Raw genomic sequence first — 20,694 nt, 5'->3', positions numbered from 1 at the left:
CATACCACCCAAAGCAATCTACAGATTCAATGCAATCCTTACAAAAATTCTGATGACATTTTTTGCAGATATAAAACAGAATCCTAAAATTTGTATGGAGGCACAAAAGACTCCAAATAGCTAAGCAATTTTGAAAAAGAAAAGCAAAACTGGCAGCATCACACTTTCTGATTTCAAAGTATTACAAAGCTTTAGTAATCAACACAGTATGGTACTGGCATAACAACAGACACCTAGATTAATGGAACATAACAGAGAGCCTAGAAATAAACCTGTTCTTATGTGGTCAATTAATTTTCAATAAAGAAGCCAAGAATACACAATGGGGAAAGGACAGTCTCTTCAATAAATTGTGCTGGGAAAAGTGGAGAACCACATGCAAAAAAGTGAAACTGAACCCCTAAATCACTGTATACAAAAATCAACTCAAAATGGATTAAAGGCTTGACTATAAGACCTGCAACCACAAAAGTCCTAGAAGAAAACGCAGAGGGTAAGCTCCTCGATATGTCTCAGTAATGATGTTTTTGGATTTGACACCAAAAGGAAAGGCAGCAAGAACAAAAACAAGATGGACTATGTCAAACAAAAAATCTTCTGCACAGCAAAGGAAACCAAGAAAATGAAAAGGCAGCCTATGGAATGGGGAAAAAAATATTTGTAGACCACATATCCCGTAACATGTTAATATCCAAAATATGCAAGGAACTGATATAACTAAATAGCAAACAAACAAAAAATGGGAAAAGGACCTAAATAGCCACTTTTCTAAAGGTGATATACACATGGCTAACAGGTATATGAAAAGGTGTTCAACAATACCAGTCTTGAGGGAAATACAAATCAAAAGCACAATGAGATAACACCTCACACCTGTTATGATGTCTATTATCAAAAAGAGAAGAGATAACAAATGTTGGAGAGCATGTGGAGAACAAGAAAACCATGTAGTCTGTTGGAAGTGTAAACTGTCACAGTCACTATGGAAAACAGTATGGAGGTTCCTCAAGAAACTAAAAACAGAACTACAGTATGATCTAGAAGTCCCACTACAGGGTATATACCAAAGGAAACAAAATCATTTCTCAAAGAGATCTCTGTACTTTCTTGTTCATTGCAGCATTATCCATACTAGCCAAATATGGAAACAACTTAAGTGTTCATCTGCAGATGAATGGATAAAGAACACATACACTGGAATATTATTCAGCCTGCAAAAAGAGTGAAATTGTGCCTCTGTGACCACATAAATGAATTGGAGGGCATTACGCTAAGTGGTGGGGGGTGGGAGGGATGGGGTGGCTGGGTGATAGACATTGGGGAGGGTATATGCTATGATGAGCGCTGTGAATTATGTAAGACTGATGAATCACAGACCTGTACCTCTGAAACAAATAATACATTATATGTTAAAAAAAGAAGAAGAAGAAGATAGCAGGAGGGGAAGAATGAAGGGGGGGAAATCAGAAGGGGAGACAAACCTGGAGAGACTATGGACTCTGAGAAACAAACTGAGGATTCTAGATGGGAGGGGGGATGGGGGGATGGGTTAGCCTGGTGATGGGTATTAAAGAGGGCACGTTCTGCATGGAACGCTGGGTGTTATACGCAAACAATGAATCATGGAACACTACATCAAAAACTAGTGATGTAATGTATGGTGATTAACATAACATAATAATAATAAAAAAAAGAAAGAAATAAGCAAAACAGAAAAGGAAAAACTGCATACTATCACTTATATGTGGGACCTAAAAACAAAACACAACACAGTTGAACTCATAGAAACAGATTTTAGAGTATTGGTTGCCAGGAGCTAGGGGATGAAGAAAATAGGAAGAGGGTGGTAAAAGCACACAAACTTTCATTTGCACTACAAATAAGGTCTGAGGATGTAATATATAACCTGGTGACTATAGCTTCTAATACTATATTGTCTAATTGAAATTTTCTGAGAGTAAAACAAGTGTTCTTAACCAGAAAAAAAAAGGTAAATATGTGAAATGATGAATGTGTTAATTAACTTCGTGTTGGGGATCCTGTTTCAATGTATACCTATATCAGATTATCACCTTGTACACTTTAATATAGGAATGTGTTTGTTTCTTTGCAGTAAAAATTTAGATGTCAAAAAAATTTTTTTTGAATCTTTTCTTGGTGCTTTTAATCATAGGGAACACCTAACACATACCCTTGCAACAAGTGAAAACCCAAGTCTCTCCTTTTTATGGGCATCTATGTATTTATTTTTTTTTTAATTTAAAGATTTTTATTTATTTATTTATTTGTCAGAGAGAGAGACAGCTAGAGAGGGAACACAAGCAGGGGGAGTGGGAGAGGGAGAAGCAGGCTTCCCGCCGAGCAGGGAGCCCGATGTGGGGCTCGATCCCAGGACCCTGGGACCATGACCTGAGCCGAAGGCAGACGCTTAACGACTGAGCCACCCAGGTACCCCTGGGCATTTATGTATTTATACTACCATTTTTTAAATATTAGAAAGGCAAGAGGATAATAATAGGCAGGAGACTTCCCATAAGCATAGAAGTACAGGGGTTTCTGATCAGGAAATGCCTCTGAACAGCATTCTCTTTTTCCTTCATGCATGTCTGCAACTCTCAAGCTCTAGCCTCTTCTTTATTCATTAATTTCTATGAGGCACTTTGATGGTACAGAGAAACATGGAATTGGAGGGCAGAAGACCTAGCCTCTGTTCTGTCTCTACTGCTGTTGACATGGTCTTGGACACAATCTTCATGAACCTGTTTGTTCTCCTACAACATGGTGGAGGAGGGGAGAATAATTCTTACTTTCTAGGGATTTCTGCATGAAATACGAGAAAATATAATTACCTCAAATTCTTTGCAAAGCAAGGTCTACATAATTGAGTAATTAAATGTTTTTCATGCAAATTCGGATGAAGATAGTCTTAATATATTATCATCAGCAGGCTTTTTAAAATAACAATAAGTTTGCAAGTTTTATGTTTAGTAGTACCATCATGGCTCTCCCAACATTTGTTAATTTAAATGGTTCTACCTACATACTGAGTGGCTCATTCATAACTGAAAGATTATTTAAGTGTAAATGTTATTAAATTTAAAGCTACATATCTCTATCCTGTTTTGTCAAATAACCAGTATTTCAAGTTTCATCTTATATTAAAAGTTACTGAAATCTAAAAGTTTATGATCTACAGGATGGTAGGAGTGGCTTTTGGAGATAAATCTTATATTTCTCTATGTAGCCCCTAATTCATCTCTGTTCTCTAGGTAGTGTCTAATATAGGGAGCAACTGGGTAAGTAAACCAGGAAGGCACTTTCTTTGGACAATTAATGATGTAAGAGTATATACTGCCAAAAGAAAACCATGAGTTGAAGAATGGAATTTACATTTCTAAAGAGCTGCTTTAGCATAGCCCATCTCCTGGCTTAGGGGCTGAAAATCCTACACCTTTTCTTTCACTATCAGCTCAAAATCTAGTGACACTGCTCCTTATCTCAAAGATGAAGTTGTTATTTAAGCTCATATATGAGACCACATGACTTGCTACACCATCCTATGTGCTTAATGGAACTGAGCACTTGGAATTGAGCATCCCTGCAGTGTTTATTGAGCCCTAATCAAGTTATCTCATCAGTAATGGATGCCAGTTTTTCATTTCCAAAATAAAAACAGGCAAGTAGGATGAACTCGTGCCACTTCATGTCACCGTCAACTCCCAGTTTTCTGATTTTCTGCCCAGTCAGACTTCTGATCATTAGTAAGAATTATACTTTTTAATTTGCAATTCTAAACCATCAAATTATTTTTCTATAAAGTGTTTTATAACTTTTCTAGTTTTCGTACATTACTATTCTGTGGCTCACATAGATTTCAGTCATCATCTATGCTACCTATGACATATGGAAGCATCATCTCATTTTTAAAATCTAGTGTTTTAATGTTTACAGAAATATATTAGAAGAAATTTTCTGAACTGCTGCTGGTCTCTTTTAGAGAAATTTTGTTTTTCTAAAATGTTGAGTTTCCCATCCTTAAGCATTCTTTCAGTGATCCTAACTAATCAAAATTGGAAATATTTCAGTAAGTTGCTACTGTATAAAAGGACTTTTTGAGTACCTTTACAATATTCAAAAGTGTTTCATTCATTTAATAAAACACAAACAATAAATTACAGTTTTCATTGTCATATTGTGGGAACTCAGTACTCCCACTGGTCATTACACAGAAGATATTTCAATAAAGTAAAATACATTAACTCTTGAGTATTTTTATGATTCTCAGAATTAAAAAAATATCCTACATATTTAATTTTTTAAAATTTGTTCCTTCACTGAATAATTATGGGAGTCCTACTGTGTATTGACTTCCTGTGTCAGGTAGTGAAGATAAAATGATTTATTATAGTCACAGTCCTTGTTTTCAAAGAATTTAGTGTCCAGTTGGAGTGGCATACATTAATTTTTAAAAATCACTCAAACAAAAGTAAAATTCAAATATTAAGAGCTACCTAGGAAGGTGGTATACAAGAGAGTATATGGAGGGAGAGACGAGAGACTTACTTATTATGCTTTATGATTTTGCTGCTAATATTACGAAAACTCCATCATTAGAATCCTGTGCCCATGAGTGAATGTCTCCAACATCGCCAATAATTGACAGAGCTTAGGAAAGAATCAACTTTCATCAAATCATTTCCTATTTACAAAGGTGATTCTGTCAGAAAGGTCATGGAATAAGCTTCAGATAAGTTTCTGGCTGTAGTTCTGCCCTAAGTATCCTTACAATCTATTCATACATCCTTGGCATTAGCACCTCATTAATTTTTTTTAAAAGGGAGGATAGAGTATAATAGTTCTTAAAATAACAGGAGAAGGTAATTATTATGACTTACATTTGGAGTTACCTAATACTGGAACATACTTTAGTGTTATTCAAGTTGAAATGTGTTTCTCAGAGTGTATATCTAACTATGTTTAGTTTCCTTTTTCATTTGCTATTTTGACCTGTAAAATGGCTTCATCACACTGGTCAGAAGATTACTTTTAGCAAAATGATCACATTCCCCCAACACTACTGTCACTATTAAGTCTATACTACCCACTAGTAAATTTCCTCGTCCGTCTTTGAGATAAGAGTAGAAATAACTCTGTTCACACCAAATAGTTCCATTATTTTAAAAGATGAAATTGTCATTTGGGCAAATAAATGCTATTTTTGTATTACAGAGTACAGAAATTTCTATCTTTACTTTTCCAAAACAAACTTTTCTTTTCCTATTTTCCCTACCAAAGTTACAGCCTTCCATAAGATACAGACATGAAAATCCACATATGTCTTCAGAACCTTAATTTTTTTACTTAGATTTGAATAGCATTTAGTGATATAGTCCAGGTTTTCTCTATTTTATATGTCCCCAAAAGAAATAGTAGGGATAGATTGTTGTCAGTGTACTTGATAAACCTTGGTAGGCTCTATTTCCTATTTTAAAGTCAGGAGAACTTGATTTTCATAAGTGCATTTTAACTATCCACTACCTTATTTTTTAAAAGGTGTGTTCATCTTATGGTATATGTGGTTCATAAGTCTTGGAAATTTAATATCAATATATTATGCCACTTGCCTTTATTTGAAGATAACAAATTATCCTTATTTAATTTTTTTAATAGTAAGGACTTACTGTAAATAGCATCAAATAAATTTATCTACTTTGTTTGAGGTGTCCTATTTTATAGCAACTCATTTACTATAATGCCTAACAGGTGTTAATAAACATTTGTTGAATGAACAAATGAATGAATGAATAAATGACTTTCGACCATACAGTTCAATCCACATATTGTCATCGCAAGACTTTTGCATCAAGCACTTTATAATCCAGTTTACCCCCCAAAAAACCCTCCAGGTTAACAAGAGATTGATATGAATCTGATAATCAATGTTTAAAAGTACACATTCAGTAAAGAATAGGCTAATCGATACATACCATTATCAAAATATCTGACTGTTGAATTTCTGGATACACTGGGATCGAAATTTGCCATTAAAGGCGCTATGTACTGTGTGGCCGTAAGCATTCGATGTACAACTTCTCCAGTGTATATGAAACCTGTCATTGCAAAAACAGGAAATACGTTAAGGAAAAGCCCAGATAAAATTTTACCTCCAAACTTAATTGCAGTCATATTTTGAAAGTAAAATATCACAGTAGCTAAAAAAAAAAAGGAACATAATTAATGTCTTAATGTCTGATCAATAATAGGTGTGGATTATGTAACAAAGTCTCATAATTTTGTAGTACCTTGCAGACTGGTAAAGCAGAAATCTAGAATATGTACAATTTTAATTGTGGGAAAAGTGACTTTTCTGGAAGAGATCGTTAGGCTAAAATGGTTAATACAGTAGGTAAGTAATTCAAATATTCAATCTGCCATTATTAATCTCTTGTTAGTTTAACACTAGCTGAACATGCAAGTCCTTTTTACAAGTGAATGAATTTTCATGATGTTTAATTGCATTTTCATGAAGTTTAATTGCATTTCTCAAACTGTAATCTCAGTTTGGGACATTTTAGAAACCACACATGGATATCTTTAACACTAAGATGCACAAAATGTTCTGGACCTTACTTTCAAAGTTGAAAGGATGTTAAACACCCATGGAAAAACTTGCACATTTCTGAGTTTTAATAATACTAGCACTCTATCAAGAAGAAAGATATTACATGTTGCAGATAAAATGGTAAAACATTGATAATGCGCAAATGCCTCTCTATTTAGAGTGTGATCAATTACAGCCTGTTCCAGTGGTTGGGTACTGAGAGAGAATTAACTATGAAGAACTTCGTATTGAATTAACTTTCAATAGCTCCTATGTTACAACCCTGTCCACTTCCAATTATCCACACTGGCCTTATTTATTTTGTGGATTATCCATGACAAATTATTAATCCTATACTGGCTTCTTGCCTCTAAGGTCTTTAGCTTCCTAAAAGGAGAGTCAGCTCAGGGAATATTAACATTAATATTAATCTAAGAAATGCACAATTAAGAACATATATGTAAGTAGGCACACACACATAAAATATTATAAAATAAAACCCAAAGCAAATTATTTGTGATAATGCAATTGTAATGTAATGTTTAGGCAATCACAGGTTAACTAGACAGCTGGGACTACTGTAGATCATTTTTCTATTTTCATAAGAATTAATGAATAAAACAAACGATACTTAAAAAAACACAAAATTGTGTTAAAGCTTCTGTTACCTTACTTCCTGGTCTGAATAAAGTTTTCATTGGTGTATTGTGGTTTTTGTATCATTTCAAATTTTCAGTTATAATTTCTAGGTAAGTTATTAGAAATTTAAATCTGCAGTTATTTATTTTGAAATTAATTTGTCTTTCTCGCAATGTCTTCTTTCCTTTGACTTCCTTTACATTTTTCATCAAGGGCATAACTGAATTTTAGCTATTTACCTTTAAAAATATATTTTTAACTAGCGAAGTCTCTACCATGTATTTTAATCATTGATTATTTCTTGTTTCTCAAATGCCAAATAATATCTTTCAAATAAATTCCCTATGTCTTGAGCAGAATTTTGTACATTTGCAGTTTCACATAGCTCAAGTGTACTAAAAGATATTAAGATACGGTGATACAGTCATTGCTTTTGTTTTATTTCCCTGTAAATTTTCAGAGTCACCATCAATGTTCAAAGCCAGTATCACATCCCTAAAATTATCAAGATGAAGAGTAACTATTTTTCAGGACATATGATTTATTTTTTTCCCCTATCCTCACCCGCATGCTTTTATAATTTCACCATTAAGGTGGATACAAAAATTCTATAAAGAAAAGATTAAATTATACTCTGAGAATGTTCTGTAAGGGAAAGTGGCTCTGGATAGTTATTTCCCTATTCTATATTCTCCATGTACTAATGGAAGAAACTTCGCTTAATTTAAAGAAGGGGGCTGTAATTCAAGGCAGTATGATAATTGCAAATCAATACAAAATTAACTTTCCAAAGCAAGTCTAAGAAAAGCAGCTGCAATTCCCAGGAAAACAGTTGCAAAATGCAGGGCAATGATTTCAGATAGCCAATTCTTACTGTTAATTCTTAAAAAAAAGAAAGATACATATATATTTTTTATCCCTGAATGTTTCTATATAGATTTGGCAAAAAATTATTCTCCATTCTCCGTAACTCAGGTTTCAAATCATGCAAATCCTTAACTGCTGCTTCCTTTCATCAGGAAAAAGTTTTCTGGAACCGTAATTTCCCACATTTCGAAGGTGAAGTCTCAGACTGTTCATATAGAAATAATTAAAAATATGGAAGAATCTGTTAATATATAAAAACTATAATTATAATTCTTGATTTTTCTATTATTGTAACATTAAAATAAATGATGTTGCTGTTCCTGTGAGTAGTGCAGTTGTTACAGCTACTATAACCAGGTACGGCCACCATGACTGCAAACATGTTCTGCCCCATTCTTCATCTGTTACCACTATTACCGCAGCCACCACTAAGAACAATGTGAAAAGTCACCCAAGGAGGCGAAAAACCCCACTTACTCCACAACATGAGTTGAATTCTGAGAACACTTGCTTGTTTTCCTTAGCCACGTTGCAAGCCAAGTCCTACTTCTTGGTGACCAAGGAGTGAAATGCTTCACAGGGATGGGTTCCACTTAAATCTCATTACATTTCTAAATTTTGAAAATGTCACGTCAGCGGCAGCTAATAACTGAGTGAGAAAGAAACTTTACAGGCCTGCTGACAGCAGCCAAGTGTGACTAGGTGTTGAATAAGAACCTGCTATGCAAATTTAAGAGTCCTTTTGTGGAACAAAACTTTTCCAAAGCTTCAGAGGCACTTGGAGCTGCCGCCATCCCATTCAGACATTTACCTCTTTTCTCTAGTTTTTTGGGGGCATGCTTAGTTGCAGAGAAAAATACATTATTTCATTTTTCTGATTGTTCACATTTTGGAGTAGTTCAAGCAAAATATTTTTATTATTTTTTTCAAACTTGTTTGTAGCCATGTGAAGGGCTAATCATAAAATATCTCCTTTGATCACCACATGCTTCTTATTAAAAAGGAGTTTGAGGACGAAACAACCTGTTTTCTCTGTGAAAATTCCAACACCTATACTTTAGAGTACAGTTGTAGTCACCTCAAATCCTATTTCAGCCTCTGTTTGTTTAATTGGCAAATTCTAGAGATAGGTTTACATTTGATACCTCTATTGCAATCCACAAATGAGACTTAAATAGGTAGGTGAATGACATATGATTACAGAATTTATTTAATGATACAAGCAAATGACATCCTAGTGGTGTGACTAAGTTACTTCACATCTTTGTGCCTCAGTTCCCTAATCTGTTAAATGGGGGAGTAATCATTGGGCTGTTGTGATGGTTGAATGAGTTGATGCATGAAAAGCACTTAAGATAAAAATTTGCAGAAAACAAGTAATCAATTAAATTTCCTCTAATGTTTACCTCTTGAAGTCTTTTTGTGTCTAATGTATACTAGTTGATTGGACTTAAACTGGGATGTTGATGTGACTTCAAAATTGTGCTTCATACCCAAATGATATGATATGGGTTTCTTTGAATTATTCTAGTTTGGATTAAGGCACACCACTGACTCTAACTACAGGGCAACAGATAACTAAAAGCCTTAATGCCTAAAGTTCTACATTTGAGATAGATTCCCTTCCCTTACATTCCGAATGGAGTAAGTACCTTGTAAAAATATTAACATCCTATTGGCTGCAAATGGTTGTTTCATTTAACTGAATATGTCATAGTAGTAAAGGCTATAATTGCCTGTGAAACATTCTATGAAACTTTAATGTGTAGAGGGCTACATGAAATATTTTATTTCCTCATTTTTCAGTTGATATTTTTGACCCCGAGGAAAGGTTGGAGCTAATGTATATGCCTGTAGGGCATTGAACATTGATAGTTAAAAGCCTCCTTGAGAGTACAAATGACTAGTGTATGTCACCATTGTCACCTGTGGGACGTACCAACTATGATCCCTACACGCTAATCAAATAGATCTGAAATTTATGGTCCTTGTTCCATGAGGATTTAGAGCACCAATTCCTCCTACTGACCCCTCACTAACTTGATATATGATCTCTTCCCTTTCACCACCCTATTTCACTGGGTCATGTTTGTGGTTATTGTTTTGTCAAATCACTCAGTATTTGTGGTGGACAACTTGCTGGAAGCAAACAAGTGAAGTCTGAGCATAATTCAACTTACATTCTGAACAAATGCCATTTTATGAATCATGACACATGCTATAAACTACCCCCTTTCAGACAAATACTTGTTTGTAGTGAAGTCAGCCTTTTAAACAAAACCATATGAGGCAGCAATTGCTAATTTGAAAATTAAGTTGTGGTACGTTGTCTGGTAACGTAACCACCGGCCAGTGGCAACCATACAATGACAGGTTTCATGTCATGGGCTCTCTCTGGACAAAATGGCTGCTAGCAGATCTCACAGCTCACTGTGAGGAGACTGGTTTGTACATGCAACCTAGACGGTTTAAGAAAGAAAAAAGATAAAACAGCATTTGTGAGGTTCACGTGAGCTTACTAACTACTGGCTCCTGGGAAGTAACCTATAATATGTCACTCACCAAATATTTTCTCTTTACAATTCCAACCAGCTGTTAAGGTAAAATATATCAAATATATTTTCTATAATAAAAAATTTAAAATATATATGTTAAAATACATCACATCTCATAGACTCCTTTATTCCACTGGCTTAAGGCACCACGGGGAATTGCAAATCACAACAAACCCAACCCTTGGAAGAAAAAAAAAAGCAACAAGTGACAACTTGGTTATTGGCTGCAAATTATGTTCATGAAATTACCAATGTAGAGATTTATGTTGACCATATAAAGTGCCTCTCTCTCCAACTCCAGAAGGAAAGAGAAGGAGCCAGAATTGTGTAGATGAGGAAGAGAGACTTTTGAACTGCTAACCAAATTGTAGCCTATGGTTCTTGCCTTCTCCATCTTCTTTCTCAAATAAATCAATGTGACTTATTCTCAATGCAGGTTCATTCCTAGTGGTCATTGTCAACAGCACCCTTCCTCACCCTCCTCCAGATGGTTCAGATTAGGTAGGATTTCCAGAGATGGGTCCATGCACACTGCAGATGGTGAATGATACACCCTGGAGTTGTGTAGTGCATGGACTTCACGGCTTTTCATGAAAACACAGATTGCTCTTGTTTGGTTGAGAATCAAGTTCATTCCCTCTATTCAGATCGATCCAGGTAATATTTCTAAAGCCTTACTCCTATGTGGGGGGAGAATGGGAGGATTGCTTTGAATTATTTTTGTTTCCAGACTGGGGATTCAGAGATCCTGCTGTCAAATGCTAGACTCGCATGTGGCACCAAGTTATAGCTGGGAGTTAGTCTTCAATATCTGAAGTCCGCTTAATTTGGGGGTATGCTCCTCCATGTTTGCAAAGCCTCTATCTTGTGTCCCACCTGGTCTCTTGGACCCTACTCCCTATGGGCAGTCTTTCTAGAAGACAACTAGTTGGCTTCCTGACCTATGAATATCAACTACCCTTGGAATTTCTGCCCATTTACTGAAACCTAAGTAACCCCTTTGGGAAACTATGTAGGACGGCTCTGTTACCAGCTGCCCTTCCATCCAGGTTCCCTCTTGCTCTAGAGAGGGGAGCTCATGCCCCGCTGTGGCTTTCACTTCACCCTCAGGGTGCCCCATTACCACGAAGAATAATAAAAACTGCCCCATCCTTTCCTAAGGAAATCCATTTTTTAAATGACCAGAAACAGCCCTGGAAGCAAGATGGCCAAATATGAAGATAGGTGATATTCAGGTAGGGAACTTTTTTCCCGACACCATCAGACCTTACTGTATTTACTGTCTAATCTGTAGTGCTGCATATTTTACTTTAAAAATCAGGTAAATTTAAAGTAAAAATATTATGTAACAGGAGAATACGTCCTTTCAATTCTTGCCCAGAATTATGACCTACTCAGCCCACAGTTTACAAATTTTATTCCACATATTTGAAATTATAATTATGCTTTGCCACTTCCATACTTCTAAAGATGATTTTGTTTCCCATCCTTGTTTAGACATTCCTAGAGATTCAGAGATCTCATCCCTAAGTTTTACCAGAACCATTCTAAGTCATGTCATAAAATGTCTTGAATGTACTGACAATCTCTTCCTTGTCCTTCCCCTTTCAGTGCAAGAGAAATACCATTCACTATCTAGATAAGAGAGAAGCTCTACAAGGAAGTAGAAGAGATTTGTTTTCTCAAAGACCACCAAAGCAATGTGTGTGTGTGTGTGTGCATGTGTGTGCACGCATTTCTCTCCATGAGGAGTCAAAGTGGACTGGACCAGCCTACGTTTGAGTTTATCTCATACAAGTTGTATGATCTCATGTCATCTCTTACTCTCACTGAGTTGCAATTTCTTCTGTGGAATTAGGTTAAAATTAATCCCTTCTAAACAACACTGTTATATGTAGTGAAGAAAGACAACAGACATGTAACTGCAATTCTACCTCAATACATATATTTGGGACATCTGTATTGTCCTGTGACATCGTTTCAGAATCAGACTTCTGTGGAGGCTCCCTCTGCAGCTACACCGATTACTCTCCTCGTCCGATCTTGATCTCTGCAGCCCCGTGGTCAGATTCCAGTTGTGATACTTCCAACCTCCTTGAGATGTGTGCCCTTTTACAGCCTCCAAATTGTGATGGCAACTACATTTCCCCAGAAGTTTTAGTAGTCTGGTCCCTTAGGAAGATGAATTGTCAGTGAGAGGGACAAAATAACCTTAACAAAAGAGTGTTGACTCAACTGTACGTTCATATTACACTTTGCACTTTATAGTTTCAATATGCCCTACAATTTGAATATTCAAAACATTAGATGCCCAAAGATAAACTCACTCTATTTGAGACAAGAAAGGAATTTATGTATGTAAGGGAATTTATGTATTTGGTTTTATGAATATACATATATATATAAATATTATGTATTTATGTTTTATATATTTTATAAATATATATTATATTGTTATATTATATTATGTTATATTATACATATAATGTAATGAGAAATAGTGGAACTCATCACTACAGTTAAGCGTTTTCTTCTTGGTTGCTAAGAACTAACCTGAGATATTGACAGGAATTGGCTTTCAACCTGGCCAGGGAAAACAAGCAAGTATTCTCTGAATTAGCAAAATGAAACTCCTGTTGTGGAGTAGCAGAGTTTTTGCATCCTTAGGTTATTCTTATATTATTCTCTCTTGAGGGAGAGAGAGAGAGAGAGACAGAGATAGAGAGTCTTAGGGTATATAGATTTATAAATCAACACAAAATGCATACTGAATATCTTAAAATCTGAAGCATAAAATCCTTAATTTCAGTTAATAATCCAGTTAGCTTACTTCCTCTCAAAGCATTTCAGACATGTTTTTACTCACTTTTCTGACCCAAATGCACCTAACCCATCAATATCTTGGTTAATACCACCTGATTGAGCTTTTCAAAAATGCATTTTTTTAAAAAGTATAATGTATTCTTCCATAAAATTTATGAAGTCTATTTTAGGAAACACTGTAGTTACTGATAGCAGTGAGAGATTGAAAGCAGCCCTCAGACCTTCTTTCTACATCCATACCTTATGTTTATTTTGCAACTCTCACCCTCACACTAAATGAATAAACAAATAAACAAAAAAATTAAGTTTATTCAGGGTCATCTCTTCCTAGTGTTGACTCAGGGGAGATTTCATTAGAATGTATATTCTTCCAGCACAGTTATTATACAGAATTACTTGCATTCATTTGGTATATGGTCATGAGGCCAAAAAGAATAGAATGTGCTTAGTACCACCATTTATCTCACAAATTAGATCCTAGTTCAAGTGTAAGAGATTCTACTTCCTATAATCCTACTGTGAAAAAATTTGAATACATTTATTTTGATCAAAATACAAACAAAGCATTTTCCTTGACCTTGGGAGTTTTACAAGGGCTGTTTAGATTTAAAAATTCTTAAATACAAATTCAAATACTCATACATCTTCAAATATGGATATTTTGTGATGTTCAACTAATTTCTACTTGTTTATATATACGACTATGTATATTAATGGTTTTAAACATAAATGTTAAAAGATAAAATTCATAACATATGCATACAATCTATGCTTATGCATATATGAATAAGTAATAAGCACCTATGTAACAGTTTATTTACCGTCTAGACTAAAAGATATAGAATTAAGTGCAAATATGACCTTTAAAATGTACTGCTAACCACTTTCACACATTTCTTTATTTATCATTTCCTTCCTTTTCTTTAAGTTTTCACACTATATGCTTACATCCCTAAAGATGATTAGTTTTGTGTTTAGACTTTACAATAACTGACTTGATTTTTCTGAAAGTTTTTATTTTTGTTTAATCTATATTCATGAGGGAATCATTCCTGTTGTACATGTAGCTGTGTTTCATTAATTTTTCACTGCTATATCATATTCCACCATACAAAAATGCCACAATTAATTTATCCAATCAACTTTTGAGGACATTTGTATTGCTCCAATTTTTTACCATTACAAATCGTGTTATCATGAAAAAATTCTACATGTGCTCTGGTTCACATATCGATTTTCTGTTGTATAAACCTAAGAAGCCTTATGGCTAGATCATAGGGCGTGCACAGGTGGAAGTTCACAAGATAATGCTGAACTGTTTTTGGAAGTTACACCAATTGACACCTCTACCATTACTATATATATATATATATATATATATATATATATATATATATATTGCTTCATATCCCCATCAAAATTTGGTATTTCACACTTTCAACTTTTGCCCATCTGCTAGTTGTGAAATTATATTGTATTGTGGCACTTATTTACATGACTTAATTAAAATTATTTGGTTACATTGATTAATTACACTACTCAGCCCTAAGGTACATTACTCAGCTGAGTAATAATGAAATTGAATATTTTTTTCAGAGGCTCATTTGCCATTGAAGTTTCCTTTCTGTGCAATGTCTGAAAAATTCTTTGCCTTTTTCTTATTGATTTCTAGAACTTGCTTTATAGCTTTCCAAAACAAAAAAAAATTCTGGATACTACATATGGTTTCTGCTTTTTGCACATTCTTACAATGTTTCCTTAATCTTAAGTTATAAAAATATTCTTCCTTATTCTAATGATATATATATATTCTTCTTTATTGTTCTGTAAATATTTTATAAATCTATCCATCTCATTATTCCTTCCACCTAATATTATTTTTGAAGGGTATAAAACATGAGTCAATTGGTGTTTTTTCCTATACAGGGATAGCCCATTATCATTTTTTAGAAATTTCATCCCATCCTTACTGACCTGCATTATCAACTTAATCATAAATCTGGTTTGCATAAATCTATGTGATGTATCCCTGGGTTCTTTATTCCAATCCACTGGTCTGTTTGTTTATTTCTGTACAGTTACCACAATGTTTTATTATTATGTGTTCATCAGACACGGTGAATCAAGAGCATGGTGTATCAACTACCTGTATTTCCCTTTAAGAATATGTGACTATCAAAAAAAAAAAAAAGAATATGTGATTTTCCTTGGTCTTTCACTCTTCCATATACATACTTCTGGATTAGTTTATCAACACACATATAAACGCAAACACGTGCGTGTGCACATGCAAGTAAAATAACCGTGCTGGATTTTGACTGAAATTGCATTGAAATTTTAAGTAAGTTTAGGAGGAATTCACTCCTTTTGACTTTGAGTCTCCCAAACATTAAATATGGTATATATATTTATTTAGTCATTCTAGATATCTTACACTATTTTTTATTAATTTTTAAAATGTCCTGCATGTCATTTTAAGATCTATTCCAATTTACTTAGTCTTTCCTGATGATATCATTATTGAAAACTTTATTTTCAAGTCATATTTTCTAACAGTTTGTGGTGGCATTCAGAAACATAATTGTCTTTGCATATTGATTTTATATGCAGCAATCTTACTCAACTCCAGAACTAATTCTAATAATTTGTCTGTACATTTTGGGGGGCTTTCATTTACTGAAAATCATATGATTAGAAAATAATGAGAATGTTTTTTCTCTCCAATCATTGTATATTTTTTTCTTTTTTACTAGCTATATATTGCCTGTTGTTCTAATGCAGAAACAATAAGCTTATTCTAGGACAGATATCTAAATGATAAATTGAAATCTGTAGAACATGAAAGAAATATAATTCAGAATCTAACTAGAACAGCTATCACAAAGGTATTTTATAAGACAAAAAAATATTTTGTAAAACATTTAGATGAAATGTCACTGCTGAGGGATAACAATTCCAGTTATTTCTCCTTTCTATTTCTTCTTATTGCTAGAGAATTCTCTCCACACCTTAGAGAGAAATAGATAAATTTCTCTCAAGCCATTAATCTGCAGGTATCTGAACACCTTACTTCTCTTGCTACCTCATTAGAGATGCCATTTTTCCATTTCTTTCGCAACATTTTTACTTCAGTTAAACCTTCACATCTGATTATCCAACCAAGGTAAAGCAGTAGGAAATGTTACTCACAAAAGTGGCTCATTTGCTTCTCAATTTACAGTGACTTAGACCAGAACAACATTTACTGGGAACAGGCAGAAACGGGTATGTAGCAAACAAAAGGCACGAAACAGAACCACAACTCTGGGACAACCCCAGAGAGGAAAGGAATAATGCAACACTCCCTCTTAGACCAACTGGTACGACCAGTAGAAAAAGACCTTCCAAGTGCAGCTGCAACATTTTATTGCCTCCCAGGGAAAATTAAAGAGATTTTTAGATTTTTTTTCCCCCAACACCTTCACATTTATATCTGACAGAACTACCTTATCTTAGGTTGAAAAGAGGTGCTTCTCAAAGGGGACTGTGGGAAAGCATGGAAGGCATACTGTAATTGATAACCTGCTTATCTAATACGTTAGCCTTTGTGGAAGAGCAGCAAGAACGAGTATCTCAAATATACTTTTGTATAACTGCTTCAGACTAATCAGAGCTGAAGGGATAAAGTTTTTTTATTTCACTTTATGTCTGCTAAGGCAGAGAATGAAAAGGTTCACCATGCTGGGAGGAATTCTTTCCCTGGACGTTCATTTGTAGTTCCCGTTCAATGTGTGAGTGGCTGCAGGTTGAATCTGGCCTCGGTGACATAACCCAGCCATAATAGTGCGCCTCACGTATGTGTCCAAAGCTCAGTGAAACCAGGGCAAGCCTGTATTCCATCAGACACACGTGCTAAAGTAATACCTCTTTACATTTTTTTAAATAAAAGTGAATAATATCTTAACCTTCCCACAAATTGGGGATACAGAAGGCACGGGGAGACAAAAAATTTATTGGGATTCATGGTTCAGGTTTCAACATTTCCTTTTTCATACATTGTCATTGTCAGAGACCCTAGGCAGGTACTTAATAAGAATTATAAGAATTAGCTTTCTCCCTCATTTTTTAAAAAAATTTATTATGTTATGTTAATCACCATACATTACATCATTAGTTTTTGATGTAGTGTTCCGTGATTCATTGTTTGCGTATAACACCCAGTGCTCCATGAAACGTGCCCTCTTTAATACCCATCACCAGGCTAACCCATCCCTCCACCCCCCTCCCCTCCAGAACCCTCAGTCTGTTTCTCAGAGTCCATAGTCTCTCATGGTTCGTCTCCCCCTCCGATTTCCCCCCCTTCATTTTTCCCTTCCTGCTATCTTCTTCTTCTTCTTTTTTTTTTTTTTTTAACATATAATGTATTACTTGTTTCAGAGGTACAGGCACCTCTAATGAAAAATCTGGTGGGTTATTATGTACTACAGTGTGAAATCTTAACCATGTTATCCCCTCTCAGGAGGCTTTATATGTTATTAAGAAAGATGACCCTCCTTAACCTAAAAAAAATGATTCTCTCCTATTGTCACCCACAAGGGCCTGAAATCACTCAACCCCACGAGTGTCCACTCACTGCTGACCTTAAGTGGAAGGTGAGCACAGGTCCCCCACCAGCCCCATACCAGTCTGTGAAGGGTGGGGGCTAAACTCCTGTGAACATGGGTCACCATAGCCCCTCAGGTGGCTGTTACCATCCTGTCAGCTCTGCTGTGGCCATTTGGCTCCTGGCCAATGGCTTTACAAAAAAAAAAAAAAAAAAATCCCAATTTCATTAGATAGAGTCATTCCAGAGACAATTCTCTTTGAGGAAAAAGTGCTAAAAATTTTGCATTGTGGATTTGTTTTACCTCCTTATTGGATAAGCTTTTAAGAATAGGTGGTCAATTCACTCATTTTTGTATACGGTGCTCAGGTTGGCTTGGCAGAGTGCCTGCCATGTAAGTAATAAATTGGGTTTCAAGAATAAGAATGGTCCAAATGTCACAGCTCCATATACAAAGCTCTCCCTGGTCTGGCCACTGCCCGGCTCTTCAACTTCATCTCCCACATCCGCCTGTGCTTCAGCCACTCCCAGCTTCCCGTGGGCACCATGCGTTTTATGCACTTTCACATGCTGCATTTTTCTGCCTGAAATGCGCTTTCCTCCTTCTGTGCCCTGAAAAATCCTATTCATTTTTCAAGCTTCAATTTAAACATCTCCTCTTGTGTGAAATCTTCTTTTATCCTCTCCAAGCCAGAAGATCTGATTACACCCTTTGGTCTTCCATCCCTTTGCTCATCCCGACTTCTATTACAGGTCTTACCAAAACTGGTGTACCATTGTTTATTTTCACATCCACCCCCCGGTCTGTTTCCGTCTCTTCTCATCTGTTACAAACCCTAGAGGACACGGATCAGAACTCTTTCGTGTTTGTGTCTCAACACAGAGTCTGGCCATCACTCATGTACTCGTCCAATTTGCTAGCAATTATCGATTGCTGAGTATGTTTGAAGGATTCCACGAGGCACTGTGGCTGGAGGAGGGAGAGGGCCTTCCCTGACCTCCCAGAGAGTGGTATGTGATGAGCCTGGAGACCAGCAGCCCAGGGGAGAGCAACAGACTATGGGAGGCCATGCCAGCCAGGGCCTAGGTTTGGGGACTAAAGGTAATAGAGGGGTTGAAGCAGAGGCTTCACATGACAAGACTGACTGTACTGAAAGAACATTCTGATAAACACCATATTCAGGAGAGTGTTTATTTTCAGAGAGGAAAAGTGGAGAACCCATGGAGACAGGTACATAGTAAAATTCAACAGTGTCTGTCTTAGCCCCTACCTTCAAACTGGCTATTGGGTAAACAGTGTTTTCTATATTATCTATCTCTCTATCTATCTCTCTATCTATCTATCTATCTATCTATCTATCTATCTATCTATCTATCTATCTATCATCTATCTATCTTTTTGGTATAGCTACAGTATTTAAAAAAAAATGTAAAGTTTATTCAGGCAGAGTACAGACAAGCAGGAAGGAAGACATCCTTAAAATAGGGTAAAGAATTCGCTGCCTATTTAAATAATTTGTGGAAAGATGGGATGGGCTTACACTAGGAGTGAGGTGGCCAGAAGGAGACACATCAGAGGGTTTTTCAGAAGTAAATTACTGTCCAGGCATTTCATTGGATACAAGGGGAGAGTGCTGGAAAGGGAGTCAAATGGAAGATGATGGTGCCAGTTACTAAGATGGGGACACCGGTGGAGGAGAAGCTAAATCTATGCTGCACAGCTGGTTTCTGAAGACAGGTGTGTGAGCAATCCAGTGCCATTTCTGTTGCTTATACGCAGCGGGACGTATCACAACAAAAATCGGTCATATGGCCGCTTCCTGTCACGGACATTCAGTTGTTTTTGAATTAAGCCCTGTGCACTGAAGCTGGAACCTTGGGGATCTGGCATAATCTGATTCCTGTGACAGATTTGCGCCATCTTCAAGGTTTGCAAACGGGAGGGATTACCTGCTAATTTAACCATGAAACTGGATTTGTATCTCTGCCCCAGTTAAGGTGAGGCTGCATGGACACACATATAGATAAACTACTCTTCAGGGAACTCCAAAAGTCATTCATTCCATTTTGACTTGTCATCTGTGGTCCAAACAAAACCTGAAGTAGAGCCCGGTATACATGACAAATGCATTATTTTCCTGCTGACAATGTATTTGTCTGCGACCTTAGTATTTCACAAGTGATACATAAAGAGATACAGCAAATGCATTCCATGATAAAGATTTTCCTCCCAAACTTCATTCAGACCTCTTTGGAATAATCTAAGGCGGCATAAGTATTGACACAATGTTAAATAAATACAAGGCAATGAAATTGGTATACTTAAAAATCTATAAAACAGAACGCTATAAATGTTATACTCTGACTGAAGTCTTGTTCTGACGGTTCCCAACCTAATACAGATGAACAAATGTGAGAGCCTAAAAAAGTAAAAAGGTCACTAAAGTTCCCCACCAGGATATTCTCCCACTGAATTGGGGGGTCATGGAGGGAAAACTCAGGGGAGGATTTCTTTTTCAGGAAAAGAGTAATAAAGATTATTCAATGAGCAGAGGAGCTGTTTAAAATCCAAAGCCAGAATAGGGGAATGGCGAACACTAAAAGAGAATTTGAACTTTTTTTATTTT

General features: G+C 35.8%; 1 protein-coding gene across 1 annotated transcript in view; it reads right to left on the bottom strand.

Moving 5' to 3' along the window:
* Nucleotides 1-20,694, bottom strand: part of PLXDC2 (plexin domain containing 2) — a 469,270-nt gene that overhangs the window by 146,049 nt on the left and 302,527 nt on the right. The window contains exon 5 of the mRNA XM_032425793.1: nucleotides 5,988-6,110. Within this exon, the coding sequence (XP_032281684.1) occupies nucleotides 5,988-6,110 (123 nt within the window). The remainder of the gene's footprint in view (nucleotides 1-5,987; nucleotides 6,111-20,694) is intronic.

This window comes from Phoca vitulina, unplaced genomic scaffold (assembly GCF_004348235.1).
Source record: "Phoca vitulina isolate PV1807 unplaced genomic scaffold, GSC_HSeal_1.0 scaffold33, whole genome shotgun sequence".
In the NCBI taxonomy this organism is placed as follows: domain Eukaryota; kingdom Metazoa; phylum Chordata; class Mammalia; order Carnivora; family Phocidae; genus Phoca; species Phoca vitulina.
Note: the sequence above shows the minus strand (reverse complement) of the source record. Positions and strands in the feature narration are given on the sequence as shown.